We start from the raw sequence: 22,235 nt of genomic DNA, 5'->3' as shown, positions 1-22,235 counted from the left end.
GAGAAGCCTCATGCTGTTTCAAACTTAAATGAACTTTTTTTTGTAAGTGACTGAGACCTGAAGTACGTGCTCTGAACCGACCTCATTAAGCTCAGTTGTGTTAGCCAGCATCTCCTGTAGGGCCCGCACAGATAAGGACTGCTCCAGAATAAAGCAGCATATCGCCAGATCAGGAGGAACATTCTAGAATGGCAAGAAAGAAGTGTACAGGAAACTGGCAATCCAAAGCCTTATACAATATTTAATAAATTCTGAATGAGATCGATGGAAAGCAAACCTGGGCATTGGATGTAGTTTCCAGAAAACACAGGCGATTCCCAAAACCCTCACAGGACAGACAGAGTTTGATCTGCTCCTTTAAGATAGTAGCAGTGCACTGTAGAACCACCTGGTCATCCTACAAAGAAAATGGATGTCAAAGACATCATTCTTAGGATTAAATATATAAATAAATAAGGCCTAAATATTTTAGAATATTTAAAAAGCAAAAGAAATTGAACTTTCAACTTTGTGTTCTAGACAATATTGTTTTTTGATGCATTTTTTGTGATATCAAAACTACTGGCAATAAATATCTCAATTCTATTGCTGATTTGGAATCCAATCTGATGTCTGTTAAGATGTTAACACTTCCTGAAATACTGCTTTAGACGAGTCATCAGTGTTTTCTTTGTAACAGTATGTTCATAGCACATGCTGCTGCTAAATAACATGACATTTGTAGCCTTGATCAGGGCAGCATGCATCTAATCCTGAATGTGGCTCAGGTTACAGCCTAAACACTTGAGGAGGCCTAGATGAGGCCTGTTTGAAATTCGAAGTTAGAATTTTGCCTTAATATATTTAAGCTCTATGAGAAAGTGAAATTATTGTTCTTAGTAGAACATCGTGATAAAGCCTGTGGTAGTGCTACTCATTTTTATGTGCAGCACCCGCCGTCTGTAACTCTATTCCCATATAAGGTGACCTCAAAAGTCTTGATTTGATAGACAGTCTCATAATTGCTCCACTGATTCAGTTCAAATTATATGATGTGTTGTACAAATATGTCATGTTTATGCAATTTCTATTGTCAGCATTTCATTATAAAGATGTAATGTAAGAATGCCTTTTTAAAGAAATTGGGGCAGGTCATGTCCTTGACAGATTAGTGACGGTGTATTATGTATGTAAGTGTGTCATCTGCTGAGATATTCCAGGGCTGGAATGTAAGCCAGTGGGCCGTGAAAAACCCTGTCCACACTGACACATGCTGCTAGCAACCTGAGACCCAGCACTTCACAATATGGTCATTGTGAGAACACAAAAAATAATAATTATTTGAATTGATTTTTGAATTTTGAATTAAATTGGTCAGAATATGTATTTATACTGGGTGAAAGGGGAAATGCATTTTCAAGTGAATAAGAGTTTATCTCATTTACATCATCCAATTAAAATGTAACCTATTTAAACCTGTTGATGGAAATATATTAAGGTTAAAAAATTTGGGGTCAGGTTTTTTTCAATAATTATTAATACTTTAATTCAGCAAGGTTGTATTAAATAGTTTAAAATGACAATAAAGGCTTTTATACGATCACAAAAGATTTCCTTTTAAAATAAATAATATTCCTTTGAATTTTCAAATTCAAAGATTTCTGGAAAATAAATAAATAATAATAAGCCGTTTTCAACATCTTAAGTAGGAAATTAGCATATTAGAATGATTTCTGAAGATTCATGTGACACTGAAGACTGCATACATTTTTTACAACAGTATTTATTTAATTTAGGTTTTTACATTTATGTGAATTCGTAAATTTTTAGATATTATAAAGTTACTTAAAAGTACTCAATGTAGTCAATTAACATGAAGTCACAAAAATCTACATCTATAAAGAAAAAGATTTAGAACACTTTTTTTTTTTTTTATCATCATGTCACTTTTTGAAACATTAGCCATGCTATGTAATTACATTAACACAAACATTAAATTCTTTTTCCATCAGCTTTCTCCTCTACTTGTCTCTCCTGGCCTCCTCCTCATTCCCGGTCCCTCTATTTCAGGCTATAGCACCTGCTACATGCAATTTTCCCGAGCCAGAATACATCACGACATATCAACCGACAGTGCTGACTGGAAACTGAGCCACGAACAAATGTCTGTTCATTAACGACAGTCAAAAGATCATTAGCACAGAGTCTAAAGGAGAGAATGGCCATCTGACTCCTGTTGAACAATCACTCCAGAATAAAACTTTAAATGAAAAAATGTTCTGAATCCTGAAATACATATACCAGTCAAAAGTTCGGACACACCTGCACAGTTTAGAATAATAGTAAAATCATATAACTATTTTTCTTTCACCATCAATTACAACCTGTTTTTAACACGATTAAAAAATTTTACTTTTTATCAAAAGAATCACATACAAGTCATATTTTTCTACAAACTTAATTTCAAATTCAGAAGACTTTCAGATCATGACAAACAAATAAAAATGGTCTCCAAACTTTTGACTGGTAGTGTAGTTTCTCCACTTAACGGTTAAATTATGTTCTTGAAATGTTCCGGTTAATCAAACAAAGCACTAAATATGAACCGAAAAGCTCTAGAGGCTGTCATAAAAGTAGAAGGACATGTAACAGACTTTTTAAATAGACTGAAACAAACAGGTGTTGGTTAAGGACAAGCCCAGAAAGCTGCTAATGCCATCTCTGTATATAGACTATAGTGCACACAGACAGCAGCATTTCAAACAACAGTAGAACAGCACTAGTTATCTCGATCTATGATGAATTCCATACTGTTTTAAAATCTTTCAGTGCATCAATGACAGGATAGTTTTAGCTCTGGCAAGAACAACTAATAACATGCTCATGTTGACATAACCCCAACACAACCAGGTCAGGCATGTACAACACTAAGGTCAAGGATGGGCTCCTCTCTCCACAGAAGTGTGACAATATACAGTAGAGTGCAACCATATATTATAGCAGCAACGGACCGCATACTTACATCCTAAATTCATATACAGTATTCACCCTGCGTATTTAGTCTACAGTCTAGATTTATATTTTAGTCTTGGCAGTATGTTGCCTTCTTGATTCTTTCGGTGAACAGTGTAAAATCCTGTTTCAAAGAGTGACAATCTAACCTCTGCACTGGACCTTGTATAAACAGACAACAAAGACTCACACCTGGTCATGCCACTCCACATTCATCCAAAAACATCCATAAAAATGGCATGAGAAAAGCTGTCAAAATGTGGTCAACTTAATATAAAAAGCGTTTTGTTCAAGATTTCCACACTTCAAACAAGGATTTCTTATGATTTACATTCATTCACAATATTTCTAAAGTGTAATATACTGTGTATTATATAAAATGTATAATCACATTCTTACTATAAGGTATAGTTATGCAAATTAATCAGAGGTATGGTATGGCATTGTCAAGAATAACTCACTGTTCGTAAGAACTGGATTTCCTCCTCTCCCTCTGCTCCTTCTGCCATGGTGCAGAAGATCTACTAGCCGTACAGATGTCAGGATGGTGGTCCCTTCTCTTTCCTTCTTCCACTCAAGACGACAGATTGCCGGTTTGTGTGGGAGTACTGGGAGTCATCGGCTCTGATGAAGGTGGTTCAGAGAGATTGACAGGGAGCTCCACTTTCTTTAGTTTCCCCTCACTGCTCCGCATTAAAGGGGAGGAGCACCAGCCTCATTAAACGAAGATATCACTTTGTTTGGTTTGGCTACTTCGTAATAAATTATACTGTTGTTAATATCTTTTTATGACAACAGGGACTGAAGCTTTTATTTAATGAGTGACAATGAACCTTCCTTTTTAATGCCTTCTCTGAACTTGATCGGTGCTTGAGATACAAAAATTAAATGACAAAGTAAAAGTACCTCAGCTTGTAAAAAGTACTCAATATTTTGTTATATAGTTTCTAAGAGAAAATTTAATAAACTGATCTTCTATAAAAACAACAAAAAAATTTAACTACTGAAATTGATTTTATTAAGAACAAAGAAAATTTGTGACAGCTCACAAACATAAAAACACAAATAAAAGCATTGTTCCATAAATAATAAATGATTATACAATCCAATGTCAGATCCCAGTCATTGGGAACTAATATTTAACCAATAAAAATTTTAAGAACCGTTTAAAGTGGTAACGGGTTCCAAGCAGACATTCGCACCTCATGTGAGGGCCAGCGGGGAGAGTCTCTGTAGTGCCTCCTTGCGGTCACATGCCTGAACTGAAAGGCTGGAGGGGAGAGATCGCAAGGTGACCGGTTACATGTGTCATTTTCAGAAATCACACCAACATATGACAAAGGAGCAAAATTTGGAAACACAAATGGAGGACTGGCATTCAGCCATGAGGCAGTTTCCTTTTCACTTCCATTTAGAGGAGAGACTTGATCCGTTTTAAAGTCTTCGACTGAGCTTGTGTCTTCAAAGGGTTTCAACGGCACCGTCTGCTCGAAGGACATTGGAGACGCAAGATCAGGTTTAAGAATTTCTTCAGGAACACTTGAATCTTGATGACCGTCTTTACCATGACCACCAATGTGGCACTTCTGAGCCAATAGTTTATGAAGGTCAAGTTGCTCGACATCCTGCTCTGTTTGCTTGCAGGGAAACTGATTTTTAGTTTTGTCTCTTGTGGGCAAACCTGGATCTTGGTTTGGATTCTCCAACGAGCTCAGAGAATTCACATCCACATCTTTTGTCATTGGAACGTTAGGGTAATATTGTGACATGTTGCACACCTCTTGATGTTTAAAATCAATAATCGGCTCATGATCGAATGACTCCACACCTGAATCAGGGCTAGCATTGTGTATACCTATAAAAGCCTGATTTACTGGTGGAGATCCCACAGGGCTCTGCTCTAGTGGTCTCTCTGGCACTCCCTCATGACTGAAAGAACGACTGAACCTTCGAGCACCTTGTCTCCGGAGACGCGTGGGTCCCCTCTGAAGGGCTTCCTGGGGTTTCTCCTGAAACTGAGGTGCTGTGCGTGATGTCCGGAGAAGCAAGGTCAAAGCACTAAAGCCTCGAAGTCGCTCAGCCATGGACAAACGCAGATGGGGTCTTTTGAAACCAACAGTTGAATCTGTCATTTTGTCTTGCTTATAATTCTTGAAAGTTTTAACTTTGGGCTCTTGCATTTCTTTGACACACACCTTTTTCTGCTCATTTGAAAGGGTGGGACTTGCAAACGTTGGCCAGACAGCATTATCCATCTCAGTTTCCGCTCTACCAACTTCTTTTTCCAACTCAGGAATCTCATCAGTACACAACTCCAATGTCACCTCAGGTAGGCTTATGGATCTACGAGGACGGGATCGGTTCTTAGAGCTCTTCTTCACTTTTTTGGACTTTTTACGAGGCTGGGCTTCTGGCTGCTTCACCTCTCGTTCATTCTCTACTTCTGTGCTTGCATTTATCTGAGACTCCTTGTTTTGAGTGACAGATTGTATTACCTCACATTTTCCTAACTGCACAAAGTCCTCAGTTTCAAGTACAGTCCAGGATTCATCATCACTGGGTTGCTCACTGTTCTGTCTTTGAATGCAAGATACTTGAGAGTCATTAGGGCTTTCAGCAAAAGTGCAGTTGAGAAGATCCGGGTCATCATCCACCTCATTCTCAACGACTACTGCAAGAGAACAAAAGAGAACAGGAAAAGATTTATAGCATGTACTAATGTCAGTTATTATGAAAATATTCATGATTCAGCCAATAGTCAAAAATAATTCAAGTAAATACATAAAGACTGATCCAAACCTCCTCCTGGTCCATCAATGAGGATAAGTGGTATCTTTGGAGATACATCAGCATTTGTAAGTGGTGAACCACTTTTACTGTCAGGCTGTTCTTGGTGTTCTTCTAAACAGTTTTCTGGGTCTTTGTGGGTTGGGGTCACTGAAAGCTATAAGTATTGAACCATGTCAGAAGAATGGGGAAAAACTATAGTTAAAACAAAGTAAAAACTAAAATCACAGGCAAAAAAAGATGGCAATTAGTTAGTTAAAAAACAAAAAATAAAATAAAAAACACACAGGGTTACTGTTGTTGCCACTGGACTCAGTGAAAAATCTGAGAGATTTTCTTCTCCGATGCACCTTTTCTTCTCGTGCTGGAGGCCTGAAAACCCCAAAACAGATAACCCTGACTGCTACTATTTGTACATTAGAATTCATGCACAAATGGTTTGATAATGTTAGTATAGTGTAGAGTGCAGTCACGATACCCAAGTGATTTCCGCTGTTCTTTTAATTGGTTTCTCTTTTTAGAAGTGGTAGGAATGGGATCTTCTTTTCTACACTTTTCTTCCAGGGGACTATGACTGCTTGCACATTCTAGCAGATTTATGCAAAGCAACTTTGTTGTGTTATTATTCTGAAACAATAACGAGATGAGCTGTTAAAATCCACACATAAATAGACTTACCTTCTGGCTGGGAGATGGGTGTCACTGCGTCCTCTCTTAGGTCATGCAGAGACCGCCTGAACAAAAAGAAAAAAACACACAATACATTACCTGCAAGTAATCTGTGAAGTCGTCTTACAATCAGACACCACTGATATCAGGTAAGTCGCAAATCACCTTTTCCTTGCAGACCCTTCAATTTCAGGAAGTGATTCCTCAGTGGCTTTGCGTTTGACCGTTACTGGTGATTGAGGAGTGGGGCTTTTTGAGAGAGGAGTCACTGCAGAGATCCAAAGTATTTTTGATAAGGAGATACTAATTTATATGAATGCACTTGCCATACAAAAATATAGTGGCTCACCTGGTGTGACATCTAAAACTATCAGTGGTCCAGTAAGGGTACGACATGGCTTCAATTTAGAAAAAGCATCTACGAATATTTCTGAAACAGAATTTTGAGATAGATAGATATATACGTATATATGCATGTATGTATAGCCTGAGGCAACATTTTTACATAGTTTAATGTAGGAAACAGTTGTGCTCCTTAATATTCTTTCATACTTTGTTCAGGATAGTTTGATTAATTTAATTTTCATATAAATTATTTTATAAATTAGTAATTAAATATAAAAAATGATTAAAAAGAATTTATCATGGAAATCTCACCACCAACACTTCGCCTCCGTTGTCTTCTCAGGCTTCTGTAAACACTGAGTCCGGTCCTTTTACTATACATAGCGCCACCTGCAGGAGAGGGCGTCTCAGTTCTCAATGTTGCTTTTGATGCCTCCAGCACACACAATGGAACAACACCTGATATACAAAGTTCATTCACAAGTTCAGTTTACACAAAGTAAAATGATGCTTAAACCAGCAAATGGCCAGATAACCAATTATTTATACAAATCTAATACATCTTTACCAATACGATCTGCATGAAGAATAAGAGATTTGATCACTGATGTCTGCTGGTCTAAATGTTTCTCTGTGTCCAGAGTGAGTTTGCAAGGTGGTGTTGGAGACTGAAGCAGGTTAGGAGCAATAACAACTGCCAGACTGGTAGCATCCATTCTATTTTCACTGCCTCTGATCAAAGACATGAACATAAGGAAGAAAAAAAAAGTACTAAATCATTACTGACCTCTAAGAATGAGCTTGTGCATTGTCTGCATGTCTATGTAAAGCATCAGTTGGATGCTCTCAATTACCAAAAATAATACATTTGAATAAAGCATAAAGATTACAGAAAAATAAGAGAATATTCCTTTAACATGTACAAATTCAACAAGTATAAAAGACTTTAAAAAGAAAAACAAGCATTTTCAAATTCTAATCAAATGTAAAACCTCTCTGCAACTTGATGCAGAAAGGTGCAGAGGTATCTGAGAGCACGAGCGTGGGATGAAGGAAACAGAGCTGTTATGAGCAGAGTTGTTCTGTTTCTTGCTCCCTCCTGGTCATGTATCATCTCAAGTCCCTGGGCCTGAATCAGAGGGATCTGGAGGTCCGCAGGGATGAGAGGAGACGGCAGCTCACGTAAGAATTGCTTGATGAGAGAGGCAACATCCGAGGGCTGCAGGAGGGATGCATGCGGGGGAAGGAATACGGGCTTTCCCTGCTCCAGATCTGCCTATGAAATAGAAGCACTTGGCATTACAACTGCTTTCCATTTTAAAATGGAATTAATTTCTGTGATAGCAAAACAGTTTTCTGCACTATAAGGTGCACCAGATTATAAAGCGCATCTTCAATGAATGGCCTATTTTAAACGTTTGACTGGGTTTGTGTTATGCATCCATTAGATGGAGCTGTGCTAAAGGGAATGTCAACATTATGACAGAGCACCTTGATCCATATATAAGGCGCACTGGCGTTTTTTGAGAAAATTAAAGACTTTTAAGGGCACCTTATAGTGCGGAAAATACGTTACTTCAGTCTTCAGTGCCACATGATCCTTCAGAAATCATTCTAATGCTTATTTAGTGATAAATTACAATTATTATATGTTCTCAGTTAATAATGATTCTTATTATTATCAATATTAAAAACAGTTTTTGCTGCTTAATATTTTTGTGGAAACTGTGATACAATTTTTCAGGATTCTTTCCTCAACAACAGCATTCATCTGTAATAGAAATGCAATGTTTGTAACATTTCAAATGTCTTTCCTGTCACTTTTGATCACCTTAATGCAACCTTGCTGGGGAAAAAGGTGTGTTCATTTATTTTTTTCTTTAAAAAAAAACAATCACAATATTACAATTTTAACTGTATTTTTGTTTAAATAAATGCAGCAAGGGTAAACACAAGAGACTTTATAATTCCATACTTTGAACAGCAGAGTAAAAATTCCGTAACTAAAAAAGTACATATGAACATAAGGTCAAAACATGTACCTGAATGAAAAGGTGGTAATCCTCTAAAAGAATAAATCACTGTATATATTTTTTAAATGCAAAATGACTTAGCGTTATGAAAAAGTCTTATTAATGAAGGAATTTACCCTTAGGGCCCGAATACGACTCAGTGAACCAGTTTTCCTGAAAAGACCCTCTGTATCCAGATGTTGTGACAGATAGCCACAGGCCTCCACCAGGAACCTGAAAACCAGCACATCAGACAAACACAAAACACAGGTTCCTCGGTTTCTGTCAACCATTGTCATGATTCCCACGTGAAAATCATAATTATTCTTTATTGTTTACATTTTTAAATAAAGTAAGTTACACATACTGAGGTACTGTACCACCCATGTCAGACAGCTCATGTTGAGGGAGCAAGTGCAGGTCACGGCTAAAAGCAAAGCGTTGAGACACGCTCTCCTGAGAGACAGATTCAACGTATGACAACGATGCTATAGATTTAAGCTACAAATAAAGGCATGGAGTTTCATACTTTTTTTTGTCTTTACCTCAGTAAAAGTTTGTTCACCGTTTGAATCTCCGTTTAGAAAGTTCTTCCAGCTTTTCACACGGATACCGACAGCTTTGAGCGCGTGAATAATCGCTACCACGCGCAAACGCTCATCTGTTAAACCAGCCATTATTCTACGGTCTGTACACCAAAATACCTTTCAGTCTAAATTCGGAATGTTTTGTGTAATTATCTGTTAATATACTGGCACAGTAAAGTCATAGAAACGGAAAATGTGACTAATTAGTACGGTGGTGGAAGCGGAGACGATGTTTTCGCACAAACCTCCTGTGAGTGATTGGCCGCAGGACGTTCCGCACGTATGCAAATGAGCAAACCTTACGCAAATAAGCCAACGTGAGACAAGAATTTAGAAAACGTATTTTTTCAGCGTTTACAATTTTTGTGTACTGAATACACAACAAAAAAATCATCCTGTTTTGATTTATATAACTTGATGAAGGCATGGTTTATGTTTTATGCCAGTAAAATAGAGAGTCATTTGGGATAACGTGACCGAACCCATTTAATTTTTTTTAAGTACAATAAACTGGATAATTATATATTTTATAATCTGCATGTTTCATTTACATTTACATTTAATCATTTTGCAGACGCTTTTACTCAAAGCGACTTACAAATGAGGACAGTGGAAGCAATCAAAAATAAAATGTATAAGCAATATGTAAGTGCTATAACAAGTCTCAGTTAGCATAACACAGTACACGTAGCAAGGGCTTTTAAGTAATATAATAAATAAAGATTAGAAAGGTAGTTAGAATTTTTCTTTTTAAGAATAGAATTAGAATAGTGAGTGTTAAAGAGGGTCAAATAAAGATGGAAGGTTTTAAGCCTATTCTTGAAGATGGCTAAGGCCTACGCTGCTTGGATTGAGTTGGGGAGGTCATTCAACAGGAGGGAACATTTAATTTTAAAGTCCGTAAAAGTGACTTTGTGCTTCTTTGGGACTGCACAATCAAGCGACGTTTACTTGCAGGATGCAAGCTTCTAGAGGGCACATAAGTCTGAAGTAATAAATTTAGGTAAATGGGTGCAGAGCCAGTGGTAGTTTTGTTGGCAAACATCAATGCCTTGAATTTTATGCGAGCAGCCATTGGTAGTCAGTCCAAATTGATAAACAGAGGTGTGACGTATTCCTTTTGGCTCATTAAAAATTTAATTTTGCTGCCGCGTTCTGGATTAATTGTAAAGGTTTGATAGAATTGGCTGGAAGACCTGCCAAGAGAGCATTGCAATATTCCAGCCTGGACAGAACAAGAGCTTGAACAAGGAGTTATGAAGCATGTTCCAAAAGAAAGGGCGTGAACTTCTTGATGTTGATTGAAGAAAATGTGCAGGAACAGACAGTTTTAGCAATGTGGTCTGAGAAAGCCAGCTGATCATCAATCATAATTCTAAGGTTTCTGGCTGTTTCTAAAGGAGTTATGATTGATGTGACTAACTTGATGGTGAAATTGTGATGAAACGATGGGTTTCCTGGAACCACAAGCAGTTCTGTCTTAGCAAGGTTGAGTTGAAGGTGATGGTCCATCATCCAGCAAGAAATGTCTGTTAGACAATCTGAGATGCAAGTAGCTACCATTGGATCATCAAGATGGAATAAGAGGTAGAGTGTCATCAGCATTGCAGTGGTATGAAAAGCCATGTTTCTGAATGACAGAACATAGTGATGCCATGTAGACAGAGACGTGGTCCAAAGTTTCAAAAGTAATATATATAAGATGCTTTCAAATTCTTTTACCCAGTACCCCATTTTCAAACGATACAACTAAGGGGTAGATTTGCAGTAATCATACGTTTTTTAATGAATAAATCCTACAAACTTGAATTAATAGAATATGGATCTTTGTTAAAAACACACACACACACACACACACACACACACTCTGACAACAGGATTACTCAGAGCCATTTCTGTTTATGTAAAATTAATTCACACTGATTTATGTGTCACTCAAATTGCAACTAGTTATCAACAACAACAAAATATGAGTCAATAAAAGGATCTCATAGCAAAATAGCAATATTTAATATTGAGTCAACTGAAATGCAAAGTTGTATAGAGTTGGCAAACAGACTGTTTTATTGATGGTTGGATTTGACCATTTTAAACGTACAAAGACTGAGTGTCTTTGAACATGATGAAAATACATTTTTGGGAAACCTTGTTGATCTACAATGATTTCAGATTATTAAATAAATGACATTTCACAAGGTAGTGTGCAACAAGCACAGATCACTTCATGTTTGCAACAAAATCTTCTCCTTTCTTGATAGAGCCCTTCAGTTCATCCATGGCTTCAGCTACCAGCTTCTCCTCAAACGCAGAGAGCTTGCCAAGACCAAGGTTCTTTTCAATGCCGTTTTTCTAAGAAAAGGGAGTTAATTAAATTTTTATTAAGTTCATTAAAACAAAAACAAAAAACTAACAAACCTAGTCTATTTTACTGGTTGTTACTTTGACCTTCTATGATCTGAAAATAAAGTGAAGTAACATCTAAAGAGCGTCTAGCTAGATTTACCCCGAGGAGGAGAGGTGTAGAGAAGTATTTGCATTCTGTCTCCTCAGATCTCACAAATGCACATTCAACAACACCCTCTTTTCCATTCATGGCATCGAGAAGGGAGAATGTGAACCTGGCTCCAGCATAGGCCATTGAGAGAGTGGCAGAGCCTATAAAAAAAGATATACATTCAGTTTACACATTTAAATTCATATTCCAGATCTTCTAAATGGTATTTTACTTCACCAAAGTGACCATCCGCACAATTAAAATGCTGGCAATGAAGGAACCAAACTTCAGAGTTCTTAATCAAAAACAAACAAGCAGCCATACATCACATAAAACTTCAGTTCTCACCTGCACCGGCTTTAGCCTTCACAACCTCAGTTCCTGCTTCCTGGATCCTACCTGTCAGGGCAGACAGCTGATCTGCAGGGAACTCGACCTTGGGAGTACACTGAAAACAACACAAAATTAAATTTAAATCTGTCCAAAAGCAATCACAGCCAATCAGTTATTTGATGTTCATGGTATAGGACTTTGAACCAATTAGATATCACAGTGGGCGGGGTTATGCAGTGCAATGTCGCAGGAAAAAAACAAAACAAAACAACAACCAACAAAATATCCTGTCACAGCTTGTCTTGCTAGTTTTTGTGATATAATATTGTTCATATGCTTATGAAATAAATTTGAATTTAGGTACTAAAAGGTTTCCTTACCCGTGAAATGAGAGGAATTATGGTCTTTCCTGCATGTCCTCCAACAACGGGCACATTGACTCTGGCGGGATCAAGGCCCTGGAAATATTACAGCAATGCTGACAATGGGCTGACTGTGCAAATATATTTTCTGATGATGACATTAAATCTGCACTTAAAAATCAATTCTTCTTCTATCAATCTTGTATTTCTAGAACTCACTTTGAGCTCAGCAACAAAAGTGTTTGCTCTGACAATATCCAGTGTTGTGACACCAAAGACTCTGTTGGGGTTGTAGACGCCATGTTTCTTCATCACCTCTGCAGTGATCGGGATGGTGGAGTTCACCTGAAATTCACAGTATCAAAGTTCAATATGAAATCTATTTTTCTTTAGGAACATTTATCAATTATCGTAATGGAAAACAGATAATTATCTTACAATGCTATAAAACCTTGTGACCTTTGAGCAGGTATAAAGTAAGATCTCAGCCTTATACTTACTGGGTTTGAAATGATGCAGATCATGGCCTGAGGACAGTGACGGGCGCAAGCATCAGTTAATGTGGCCACAATGGTGGCATTGGTGTTAAACAGATCATCACGGGTCATACCTAAAAAAAAAAAAAAAAAGACGAAAAGCACAATCTTGAGAAAATCTGGTGGTTTTCTATCAATTTTTGGATTTATGATTGAGCCTATTTACATCTCCAAGACCTTGTATGTTTAAGTCAATGAATAGTTTATATTGAATTCATATATTGCATATATGCATAAATAAAATGGGTTACAAATGCCATTCCATGCTGACTTTAATGCACTTAATAAATAAAGCAGAGGTAATATATACCCACCAGGCTTCCTTGGGACACCAGCAGGGATGACAACAACTTCACAACCTTTCAGTGCAGCACCCAGCTGATCTGCTCCCATGTATCCTGCAATGCAAGACCGTGAACACTATAGCAGACATATTCAAAGTCACAATGACTTGAAAGCAGCAGAAGATCTTTTCAGATCTTTTAAGAAACTGGCAAGCTTTAAGTGATCTAAATGATTGAAGTCTGGCATACATGACCAGTCTGTTGTTTCACAGTTAAAATTTTACTAACAAACTACAGGCTACAAAAATTACATGGATGAATCTTTTAGAAAATCAAAAAGATGTATTAAGAAAATAGATGGGGTGAATTTTCACTGTGTTTCAACTTTAAGGTTGCAAATATGATTTCTCTGCAACTAATCAAAACTCAAAAAATGACTAAGCCCAACCTAAGGGGTTTGAGGATCTGAAGCCATCTCTGTACCTGTGACAGTGGCTCTGGTCTCAATGTGACTGAGGTCAGCAGCCACTCCTGGAGTGTGAGCAATATCATAGAGCGAAAGCTCGCTCACTAAAGGGCTGTTCTTCAGCAGGAGGGACAGGGGCTGCCCGATGCCACCTGAGGCACCCAGGACAGCTACTTTCGCATTGTGCTGCAAGGAGAAAAAATTGCAATGTGTCACAATATATGAAGATCCACCTTACTCTTATCATTAAAGTGCCCTTTGATTCCACAGGCCAACAAATGTACTGCTTTGTATTGTTGTGTGCATTAAATACATTAAAGATGGATCATTAATCATAATCTGACTGTTAAAAAGGGATTAAATAAAAATATAGAACAACCACTGAATGCAAAATGTAAAAACTGTGCGCATCTATAAGCATTTACACATGTAGGTAGCACTCACAACATATTTTTTTATCTTTACCTTTTTAGTCTGGAAAAAAGCCAGTGTAATTTTTTTCTAACACAAGGTTTAAACCAAGTGATTAAGGATTCTGTTTATTGTTTAGACAGTGCAAAGGAAGTTTGTATGGAATATGGATGTGTTTAGAGAAGCAAACAAACTAATTAGTTTTACATTATGCTTATGCTTTATTTTGCATCATGTTAAAAAAAAGAATGTCAAAGACTTTTATATAAAAAAAATATATATAAATTTTTAATGCCACAGACTCACAAATATTATCATACTCATGAGAAGGACCCTCTAAATTTTAATGTATATAGATTCAACGAAATTTTATTGTTAATGTATAAATATTACTTGCAAAATATCTAGTTTGTTACATTCATTTTTTAAATTCTACTCACTATAGTACTGTACTATTAAGACTTATTGTTTCTTCATATATATTTTGCATAATAAGCAACTATTTTACTATTTGTTCACTAACTAAACATTTTACATGCATTTATTTAAACCAATCTTATTTAATAATATTTATTTTCACTGTTTTAATTTTATTTTGTGTTCCCAAAACCTCCTGTATAAGCCTTATAATACGCATCAGATGGCACAACTGACAGCATCTCTGTAGCACTTTTGCTTTTTCCCATGGCCTTGCTGTTCACAACACTAAAACTGCATTAAGCTTGATCTCTCATTACAGATTAAGACACTTTGTTTTATTTACTATGCAACAGTGAGCCAAGTAGCTGATTACAGTAATGACCTTTCAAAGGTGTACGTGAGTCAAAGTGATACTTCCTCTTAACAGGTTGATCTAAATGAGATGGCAAGGTCGACTGAAAGAAAAACTTCTCATTCAAGATAACATAATTTGAACAGTCTCATAAGGAATACTTAATGATCCTTCCAACTTCCATAAACATGTAGACCATATGACTAAGAAATTAGTTATGTTGCAACACCTACACTGTCACTGTGATAGCTAAATGCCAAGCAAGGTAACCTCCAAATTACGTTGCAGGTTTACTTAGTTTCAATTATACTATTGTAGTCTATGGCTAATTAAGAAATAAGAATTAGTATGGGGCGGGGGTACACTGTATTAATTTCAGTTTGACACATTAACGTCATCACAGTCATACAAATCATGGAGGCTACTGTTAGCGCAATCGCATGTTCACAGATATGAGATTTTACCTGGGAGGACGTGGACAAGCTCCGGACGAGGGTGGCGGTTGGTCTAGCGATGCGGGAGAACATGCTGGCTGGATTTTCTGTAAGTGCTTGCTGTTTTAAAATTAATATTTGATATAGAACCCCTCCTGACTGTGACTCCAACGTCCTCTATCAAGACAGCGGGGCGAGAGCGAGCCTCCGGCGCAGCCAAACTTGATTGACGCTGTGAGCAACTGGCCGTCTCTGATTGGTGTAGCAATGTGTATGCAGTGCTATGATTGAATATAATTTTTGTCAGTCACATTCAAAGGGGCGGAGTTAATCACCGCCTACTCTTTCACATTCTGGCGGTCGATTGGTCCGTTTGGGTGAAACGTCATTGAAATTTTTCTCTGAGAGTTCATCCATCCACATTATCCATGCTTTGGAGTAATGTATGTAACCATCATTGTTGTCTTTTCTGTCTTTGAATTTGTTACATAATAATAATAATAATAATAATAATAAAATCCACCTATAATAAATAATCAGTTTCAACTATAAGTGTTCCTCACAACTTACCAAAGATGCAGCGAGGAATCGTGTTTCCTTTTTTTATTTTTTATTCCAAGACAAAATAAATACAAATACAAAATAGCACTGCATTGACATACAATGGAAAAAAAGAGACAGGAAAATCATTCTTTAAGTATAATATCATCATAAGCCTTAGTAAACTCGTTATTCTTATTATTATCAATGTGCTTAAGAGATTTAACAATAAGCAAAATCTCTGCAAGGAAGACATCAACTCAAGGTAACGTATTGAGAAATGGAATCGTGTTGGAAAATGGAAAATTAGAAATGGAAATGGAACCTCTGGCCTTGGGACTCATATTATTGCATTTGCCCATGTTTGGATTGATCTGATTCATCACTTATGCTAAACAGGCCAGAGCCTGGTCCATAAGTGGATGAGAGACTGTTGTGAAAAACTATCTTGGTTGCTATTTTTAAATGGCCAGCAGAGCTTGCTCATTCTCTGACTTGCATGGGTCCAAAAAGTCCTACTATAACGACGTGGATTTCAGACTTTAAAAATAATTTCCCTTTTGATAAAGCTGTGTATGTTTGTATGTACATTTCAGCATCTATCCGAACAGAGTTGTGTACCTGTAAATGTTTTATTTATTATTATTATTATTTTATTTAAAATACAGTCAATCATGAAAACAATTTAGGAATTTTTGTTTCTTATTATTATTCCACAAGTGTCTATATTTTATGTTTGTGGCTAAAGTGGCTCACTGGGAAATGCTGTCTTCTCATTGTAAGAAGATCTCTGGTTTGAGTCCTAGCTGAGCCAGGAAGTCTTTTCTTCAGATCTGGTATATATATATATATATATATATATATATATATATATATATATATATATATATATATATATATATATATATATATATATATTAAAAAAAATTGAGATTGAGAGCCCGGATGAGAGTTGCTATGTGGGCCAACCAGCTGGGTCAAAATAACCCAGCATGTGTTCTGTCCAATATTTACCTAGCACGGGGTTGCCAAATAACCCAAGTTGGGTTGTTTTTAACCCAGTAATTTTTAGAGTGTAGTAATAATATAATAATAACCACTATCACACATCTAGTTTACAATATATCTTATAAGTGTTTGTCTTTGTATCTTTCAAAGAGCTTGGTGCACAATTTGCTCTTGTTTTTTTAACTGTAAAAAAACAAATTCTGGTTGTCCTTCCACATGTAGTTGTAACGGCCCCTAGCTGGTATTATGTGTTGCAACCAGGTTGCAACCATAGACTATATGCAACATCGAGGAAGATTAAAACAAATAAACTGTTTTGTGTGTTCAGTTCTTCTATCTAATGCTTTTCAGATGAGCCATTTTTTTTATACAATTATGCTCATCCACTAAGAATTTATTTAAGTTTTTCTTGGTTGAATATCTGCCTAATATCTAACATCAAACCAACTTTGAATCGGTTAAAAATCAATTTAATCTCACAATTTCCAAAAAAACTCACTTCTCTGTTATTTAATAGATTAAATGCACTCTAACTTTATTGAATAGTATGTGGATACATTTTTTTTATTTAATATTCTTATTAATAAAGGATTTATTTACTTTTAATGCACCTTATTTCGAAATGTACAAATATTTGTGCTTTCATGTGTCCTTTAGTAATGATTATTTCATTTATTCACTATACGATTTATTACAGTGTCTGATTTCAGTTTTAGTTTGGCTCTAGTTTTGTATTTATTCCAGTTTATATGGAAAGGTTAATGTAGTGTGGTAAACATTTCTTTCTTCCTTTTTTTTATATTACAATATTAACTGTAATCAAGACATCAGTTTTAGTACTGAATTTGTTTAGCATGATTCTAAAGTTACCGTTACATGAACATTACATCTTGGAGATTAAAATAGGTCTCTTCCTGTATTCATCAAGGCCTTGGACTACACATTTGAGTACTACACATATCATGTAATATAGAGTATGCACAGTGTGCAGTTTTTTTCCATGCATGCATGCATTAACCATAGACTGCCAAAAGTAAAAAACAAAACAAAACAAAAAACAAAAAAACACTAAATTCACTGAATTCTGCATACATATGTAATACTAAATTTTAAATACTATGCATTATACATAGACTGTGCAGTACGTACAAGAAAAGTCTCGTATAGTATTTGCATAGACAGTAAAATAAATTTGGTACAAGGACGTTGAATTCCATCCAGAACATACCGCCCCTTTTCCTCTCGTTCTCCCTCTGAGTCCAAACTGACCAATCATCTTCCACGCTCTCTGACAGACGACCAATCAGAGAAGGTCTTGCGTTCTGCTGCGAGCTTTATATTTCCGGGGCTGCTTCAGGAATGTAAACTATTCAACATGGAGACAGTTGATAAGCTGGAGGCGATGGTAAGCTGATTTTTCCCCAGCCAAACGTTTACATCAGATGTTTTCAAGTGTAAACCGACCGTACGTGTTTATTGGTTTGTGACACAGGTGCCTTTGCGATAGACAACGTAGAACAAACACGAAGAATTACATGTTCTGTAAATGCCTCTGACTTTCCCTCAGGTTGAAAAATTACGAAAACATGTAGCTGGATGGCTAACTAGTGCCTCTGCTAATGTCTTTTTTCAGTTCTATTTACAGCAAAAATCAGCCCGAATATGATTAATTTACTGTAATGTGCATAATTTGAATCGAAACCATGGCATTCACTCCGAAAAGTGTTAATTTGGCACGATGGCTGCTGTGTGAAGCGCTGAGCGCGGTGAGGGGCTGCGGGTGCATGAGGGCCTGTGTTCGAGTCCTCGCGCTTCATCCCGCACTTACTCCTTAGACCTTATTCGATAAGATCTATAAATATGTGTAAACATTATAAGTTTATATAAACACCAGTTATCGTAGCAATTGTTATAGACTGATATTCTATAAAATGTGTGCATTGTTTCTGGATTCACAGACCTCATTAAAAGTTTAGCTTTTTAATACTGATTATTTGCATGCCTGCAAAATCTCATAAAAGCTATGTTGGTATTCTGTTTAAGTAAAACCGTAATAACATGCAATAATATATTTTTTAATGAGTTCAAATATCGTTAGGAAGTGGAGACGATAGGGGGCGCAGTTGCTCTTTGTAGCACACTAGCATTAGTAACTTTACTACACTGCCAGTTAGAAATGCCTAGTAATAATTATGATATATATATATATATATATATATATATATATATATATATATATATATATATATATATATATATATATATATATATATATATATATATATATATATTTAGGTATTTTAAGTAAAAATTTAAATGATCTATCTGAACAATTACGGATGTTGCCTATTAAATTAGATAAATGCAAAATATCTATAATAAAATACCATAACAATAAACACTCACTTAAAAAAATTATTGCCTGTATTATGTCACATTATGACATGTCTACATTACTGTATCTCAACCTTATAATGTTTTAATGTTTATGTGACAACAGTTTTTTCTTCCCAGGCTTTTTGTTGACATTATTTACATGATTGGATATTTCAGCATGCAAATGGACCGCCCTGAATGTGTACCGTCTGTCCAGTGCCCCTTTTATATTGTACTACTGATAACCCAGTTATTAAAGCAGTGCAATGTTAAAAGGGCATTGGCCAGGGATTTTTCTCAAAGATAGGGTCAACAGCGTAGCCAGCTGCATCAAGTGCTGTTAACAGGTGCTCTGACTTCATTGCACTACTGTACTGGACAGCTAGCAGTGCAATAGTATTGTCAAAGCATCTGAGAGCAGCTTTGCACAATGTTTGAATGTTTTCAAAGATGTGCGCCCACCGTCTCATCTGGCATATTGTGGTTTGTCCTCTCTGTTTTACAGGTCATGTCTAATCCTAATTCTTGGGACCCTATCAGTATTGCCTCTGCTGTCCACTGTGTTCAGAGTAGTGCAATATTGCTAATAGGGTTTCAGGTTTTAGGTTGTTCCCTCATTCGAATGGGCCACTAAATCATACAAACAGCAGTCGACCCCGATTCAAATCTTGTGAATGCTTACTGAATTTTGATGTTTAGATCTGTGTCCTTGTAGTTCCAGAAAGCAGAAGCTGATATAGAATATGTGGAAAAGCGGCTGAAATTTGACTTCATGGCCAATGCGCGAGAAGCGGGCACGTTTGAGGTATGTTCGTATTCATTTTTTTATTTTAAATACAGACCGAGTCAGTGTTTCTAAATCTGTGGTTGTGGATTTCAGGGAAACCCTGTTCAGCTGCTGGAGAACCTGTCGGCGATCAAAGCACGGCATGCGGCCCTGTGCACGCAGGTGGAGGAGATTACGGCTGAACAGAAACGATCAATGGATTCAATACGAGCTCACCTGGACACCACTGTGCAGCTGGTTCAACAGCTGCAGAACACAGCAGATGTGCAGGTATTTGTTGGGTTGTGCAACAATGGCCAAAATCTTAAACCAAAAACAGTCCATGGTAATGTAACTACACTAGAGGCCATACGCAGTGATTTCACTATAGTTAAGGATTAGTCTTTACAGGTTTTTGGGTTTGGACTATGCTAATGGAAAATCTTGTTCAAGGTTCCACCGCTGACAAAAGAAGAACAAGAAGCGAGAGATTTTCTCTGCTCATCCATCGCCGCATTAAATGTAGAGGTTAGGCATTTTGTAAAGCTTTTTATTACCATGATTACACAACTACACTACGGTTAAAAAATTTGGGGTTGGTATTGTAAGAAGTTTCTACATCAATTTGATCAAATACTATATAAACATTTAACAAAAAAATATTATTACAATTTAAAATAACTTATCTGATTTAATAAATTATTTCTTGTTTTCATAATTTTTTTCAGAATTCTTTGAAGAACACAAAGAATTTCGTTTAAATATATATTTTTTTTTTTACATTTTAAATGTTTCCGCTGTCACTTTTGATCAGTTTAATGCATCCTAAATAAATAGAAGTCTTAATTTTAACTTAATAAAATTAAACAAAATCATACTCCCTCTAATTTTTGAACAGCAGTTGCATGTACTCATTAAAATAAATATTTGTGACGTTTTACTTTGAGTTGGTGAATGTGTTTCTGTTTCTTTAGGATGTGCCTACAGGAGAACCTCAAACTCAAGCACAGTCTGAATGTAAGGACAGAAGAGGACTGTCAACATTAAGCATTTGCATCACTGGCACAGTGTCAAGGGTCATCAGAATCAGTGTCAATATGAATAATTATGAAATTTACGGTGCTTTTTTTTTCACTCTTGCAGCACAGAACGTGTGTGACGAGGTTTCTGAGGGGACTTTTGAGACCATCCCACGGAGTGTACGTGGTAACTTGAAGCTGAATGACCTCAACATGCTCTATAAGCAGTTATCCGAGTACTTCTCCGATAAGGACAGGTTTGTCTGGTCATATTTGTGCAAACATAACACATTACCTTTAACCCTGAGCCCTAACATGATCGATCACGTCCTGTAACTTAAGACAACTAAGTGACTTTTTACTTGTACTATAAAAGTATTATATAATAAATTTTATTTCAATATTTTCATTCTTGACTTTTCAGGGGGCCAATAAGCACTCAGAGGATGAAGAAGCTGAACATGAAAGTCAGTGATTCTGCATTGAAGACCTTACAGCATCTCAAAATCATTGAACTGGATAAAAAAGGACTTGTGTCATTGCTGGCAAAAACAGGAACAAAATAGACATCAAAACATATAAATCATCCAGTTCCTTCCACCTCTGTGCTGAAGTATATCCCTTCTTGCACTTTGATTGGATCAACCATTTAGAACAAGAATAATGGCGACTTCAAAACACTTAATAAACATTGCATCCATAAAGTTAAAGTATATCCATTAATCAGAATTGCATACATTTTAAAAGAAAATAATTTTAAGCACTAAACTTATTTTTGGCTGTTATTTACGTATGCAGCCATTATTAAATTAGATCATGACCTGCTGTGGCATCATTAGGTTTGTATAAGAAAGAAACTGTTCGCATAAGAGTTTATATTTTTTGTAAAGTGAAGCAGGTGTTTATGAAATTTCAGATCTTAGTGAAGCAAGGGAGACTATTTGAATGGTAAGATTTTTAGATAGGGTACGGTTATAAATATTTTGAGTATGCAATAAAATGTCTTTTCTTATGTTTCCTTTATTTGAAAGCTACTGAATGCA

At 36.3% G+C, this 22,235-nt stretch overlaps 4 protein-coding genes across 6 annotated transcripts in view; 1 reads left to right on the top strand and 3 right to left on the bottom strand.

Moving 5' to 3' along the window:
* The window catches only part of LOC113109947 (ryanodine receptor 1-like), a 51,973-nt gene extending 48,355 nt beyond the window's left edge, over positions 1-3,618 (bottom strand). For both annotated transcript variants that reach the window (XM_026273849.1, XM_026273850.1), the window contains exons 1-3: positions 3,453-3,618; positions 278-397; positions 82-183 (exon numbers count right to left, since the gene is read on the bottom strand). In XM_026273849.1, coding sequence (XP_026129634.1) covers positions 82-183; positions 278-397; positions 3,453-3,500 — 270 coding nt within the window. In that variant the 5' untranslated portion in view covers positions 3,501-3,618. The remainder of the gene's footprint in view (positions 1-81; positions 184-277; positions 398-3,452) is intronic.
* A 368-nt stretch (positions 3,619-3,986) lies between these two features.
* Positions 3,987-9,673, bottom strand: LOC113109943 (rho GTPase-activating protein gacJ-like). 2 transcript variants are annotated; one of them, XM_026273844.1, is made up of 13 exons: positions 9,350-9,673; positions 9,172-9,260; positions 8,942-9,038; positions 7,785-8,068; positions 7,361-7,524; positions 7,105-7,251; positions 6,797-6,877; positions 6,613-6,715; positions 6,457-6,512; positions 6,257-6,365; positions 6,066-6,150; positions 5,791-5,935; positions 3,987-5,662 (listed from the first exon to the last, which is right to left on the bottom strand). In XM_026273844.1, the coding sequence occupies exons 1-13, from the start codon at positions 9,479-9,481 to the stop codon at positions 4,158-4,160; spliced, it is 2,997 nt and encodes a 998-aa protein (XP_026129629.1). In that variant the 5' UTR covers positions 9,482-9,673; the 3' UTR covers positions 3,987-4,157. The 2 variants fall into 2 exon arrangements, with proteins under 2 accessions (XP_026129629.1, XP_026129630.1); XM_026273845.1 differs by having other exon boundaries at positions 7,105-7,182.
* Positions 9,674-11,379: 1,706 nt separating this feature from the next.
* LOC113109942 (malate dehydrogenase, mitochondrial) lies at positions 11,380-15,728 on the bottom strand. The gene is made up of 9 exons (XM_026273843.1): positions 15,514-15,728; positions 13,884-14,052; positions 13,431-13,514; positions 13,081-13,190; positions 12,800-12,925; positions 12,599-12,676; positions 12,234-12,333; positions 11,895-12,046; positions 11,380-11,740 (listed from the first exon to the last, which is right to left on the bottom strand). Exons 1-9 carry the CDS (start codon positions 15,574-15,576, stop codon positions 11,609-11,611), a joined length of 1,014 nt encoding a protein of 337 aa, XP_026129628.1. The 5' UTR covers positions 15,577-15,728; the 3' UTR covers positions 11,380-11,608.
* A 2,578-nt stretch (positions 15,729-18,306) lies between these two features.
* On the top strand, positions 18,307-22,204 carry LOC113109941 (spindle and kinetochore-associated protein 2). The gene is made up of 7 exons (XM_026273842.1): positions 18,307-18,436; positions 20,123-20,212; positions 20,288-20,464; positions 20,627-20,701; positions 21,148-21,190; positions 21,317-21,449; positions 21,617-22,204. Exons 1-7 carry the CDS (start codon positions 18,407-18,409, stop codon positions 21,756-21,758), a joined length of 690 nt encoding a protein of 229 aa, XP_026129627.1. The 5' UTR covers positions 18,307-18,406; the 3' UTR covers positions 21,759-22,204.
* The last annotated feature ends 31 nt before the right edge of the window (positions 22,205-22,235 follow it).

This window comes from Carassius auratus, chromosome 10 (genome assembly GCF_003368295.1).
Source record: "Carassius auratus strain Wakin chromosome 10, ASM336829v1, whole genome shotgun sequence".
Classification (NCBI taxonomy): Eukaryota; Metazoa; Chordata; class Actinopteri; order Cypriniformes; family Cyprinidae; genus Carassius; species Carassius auratus.
Note: the sequence above shows the minus strand (reverse complement) of the source record. Positions and strands in the feature narration are given on the sequence as shown.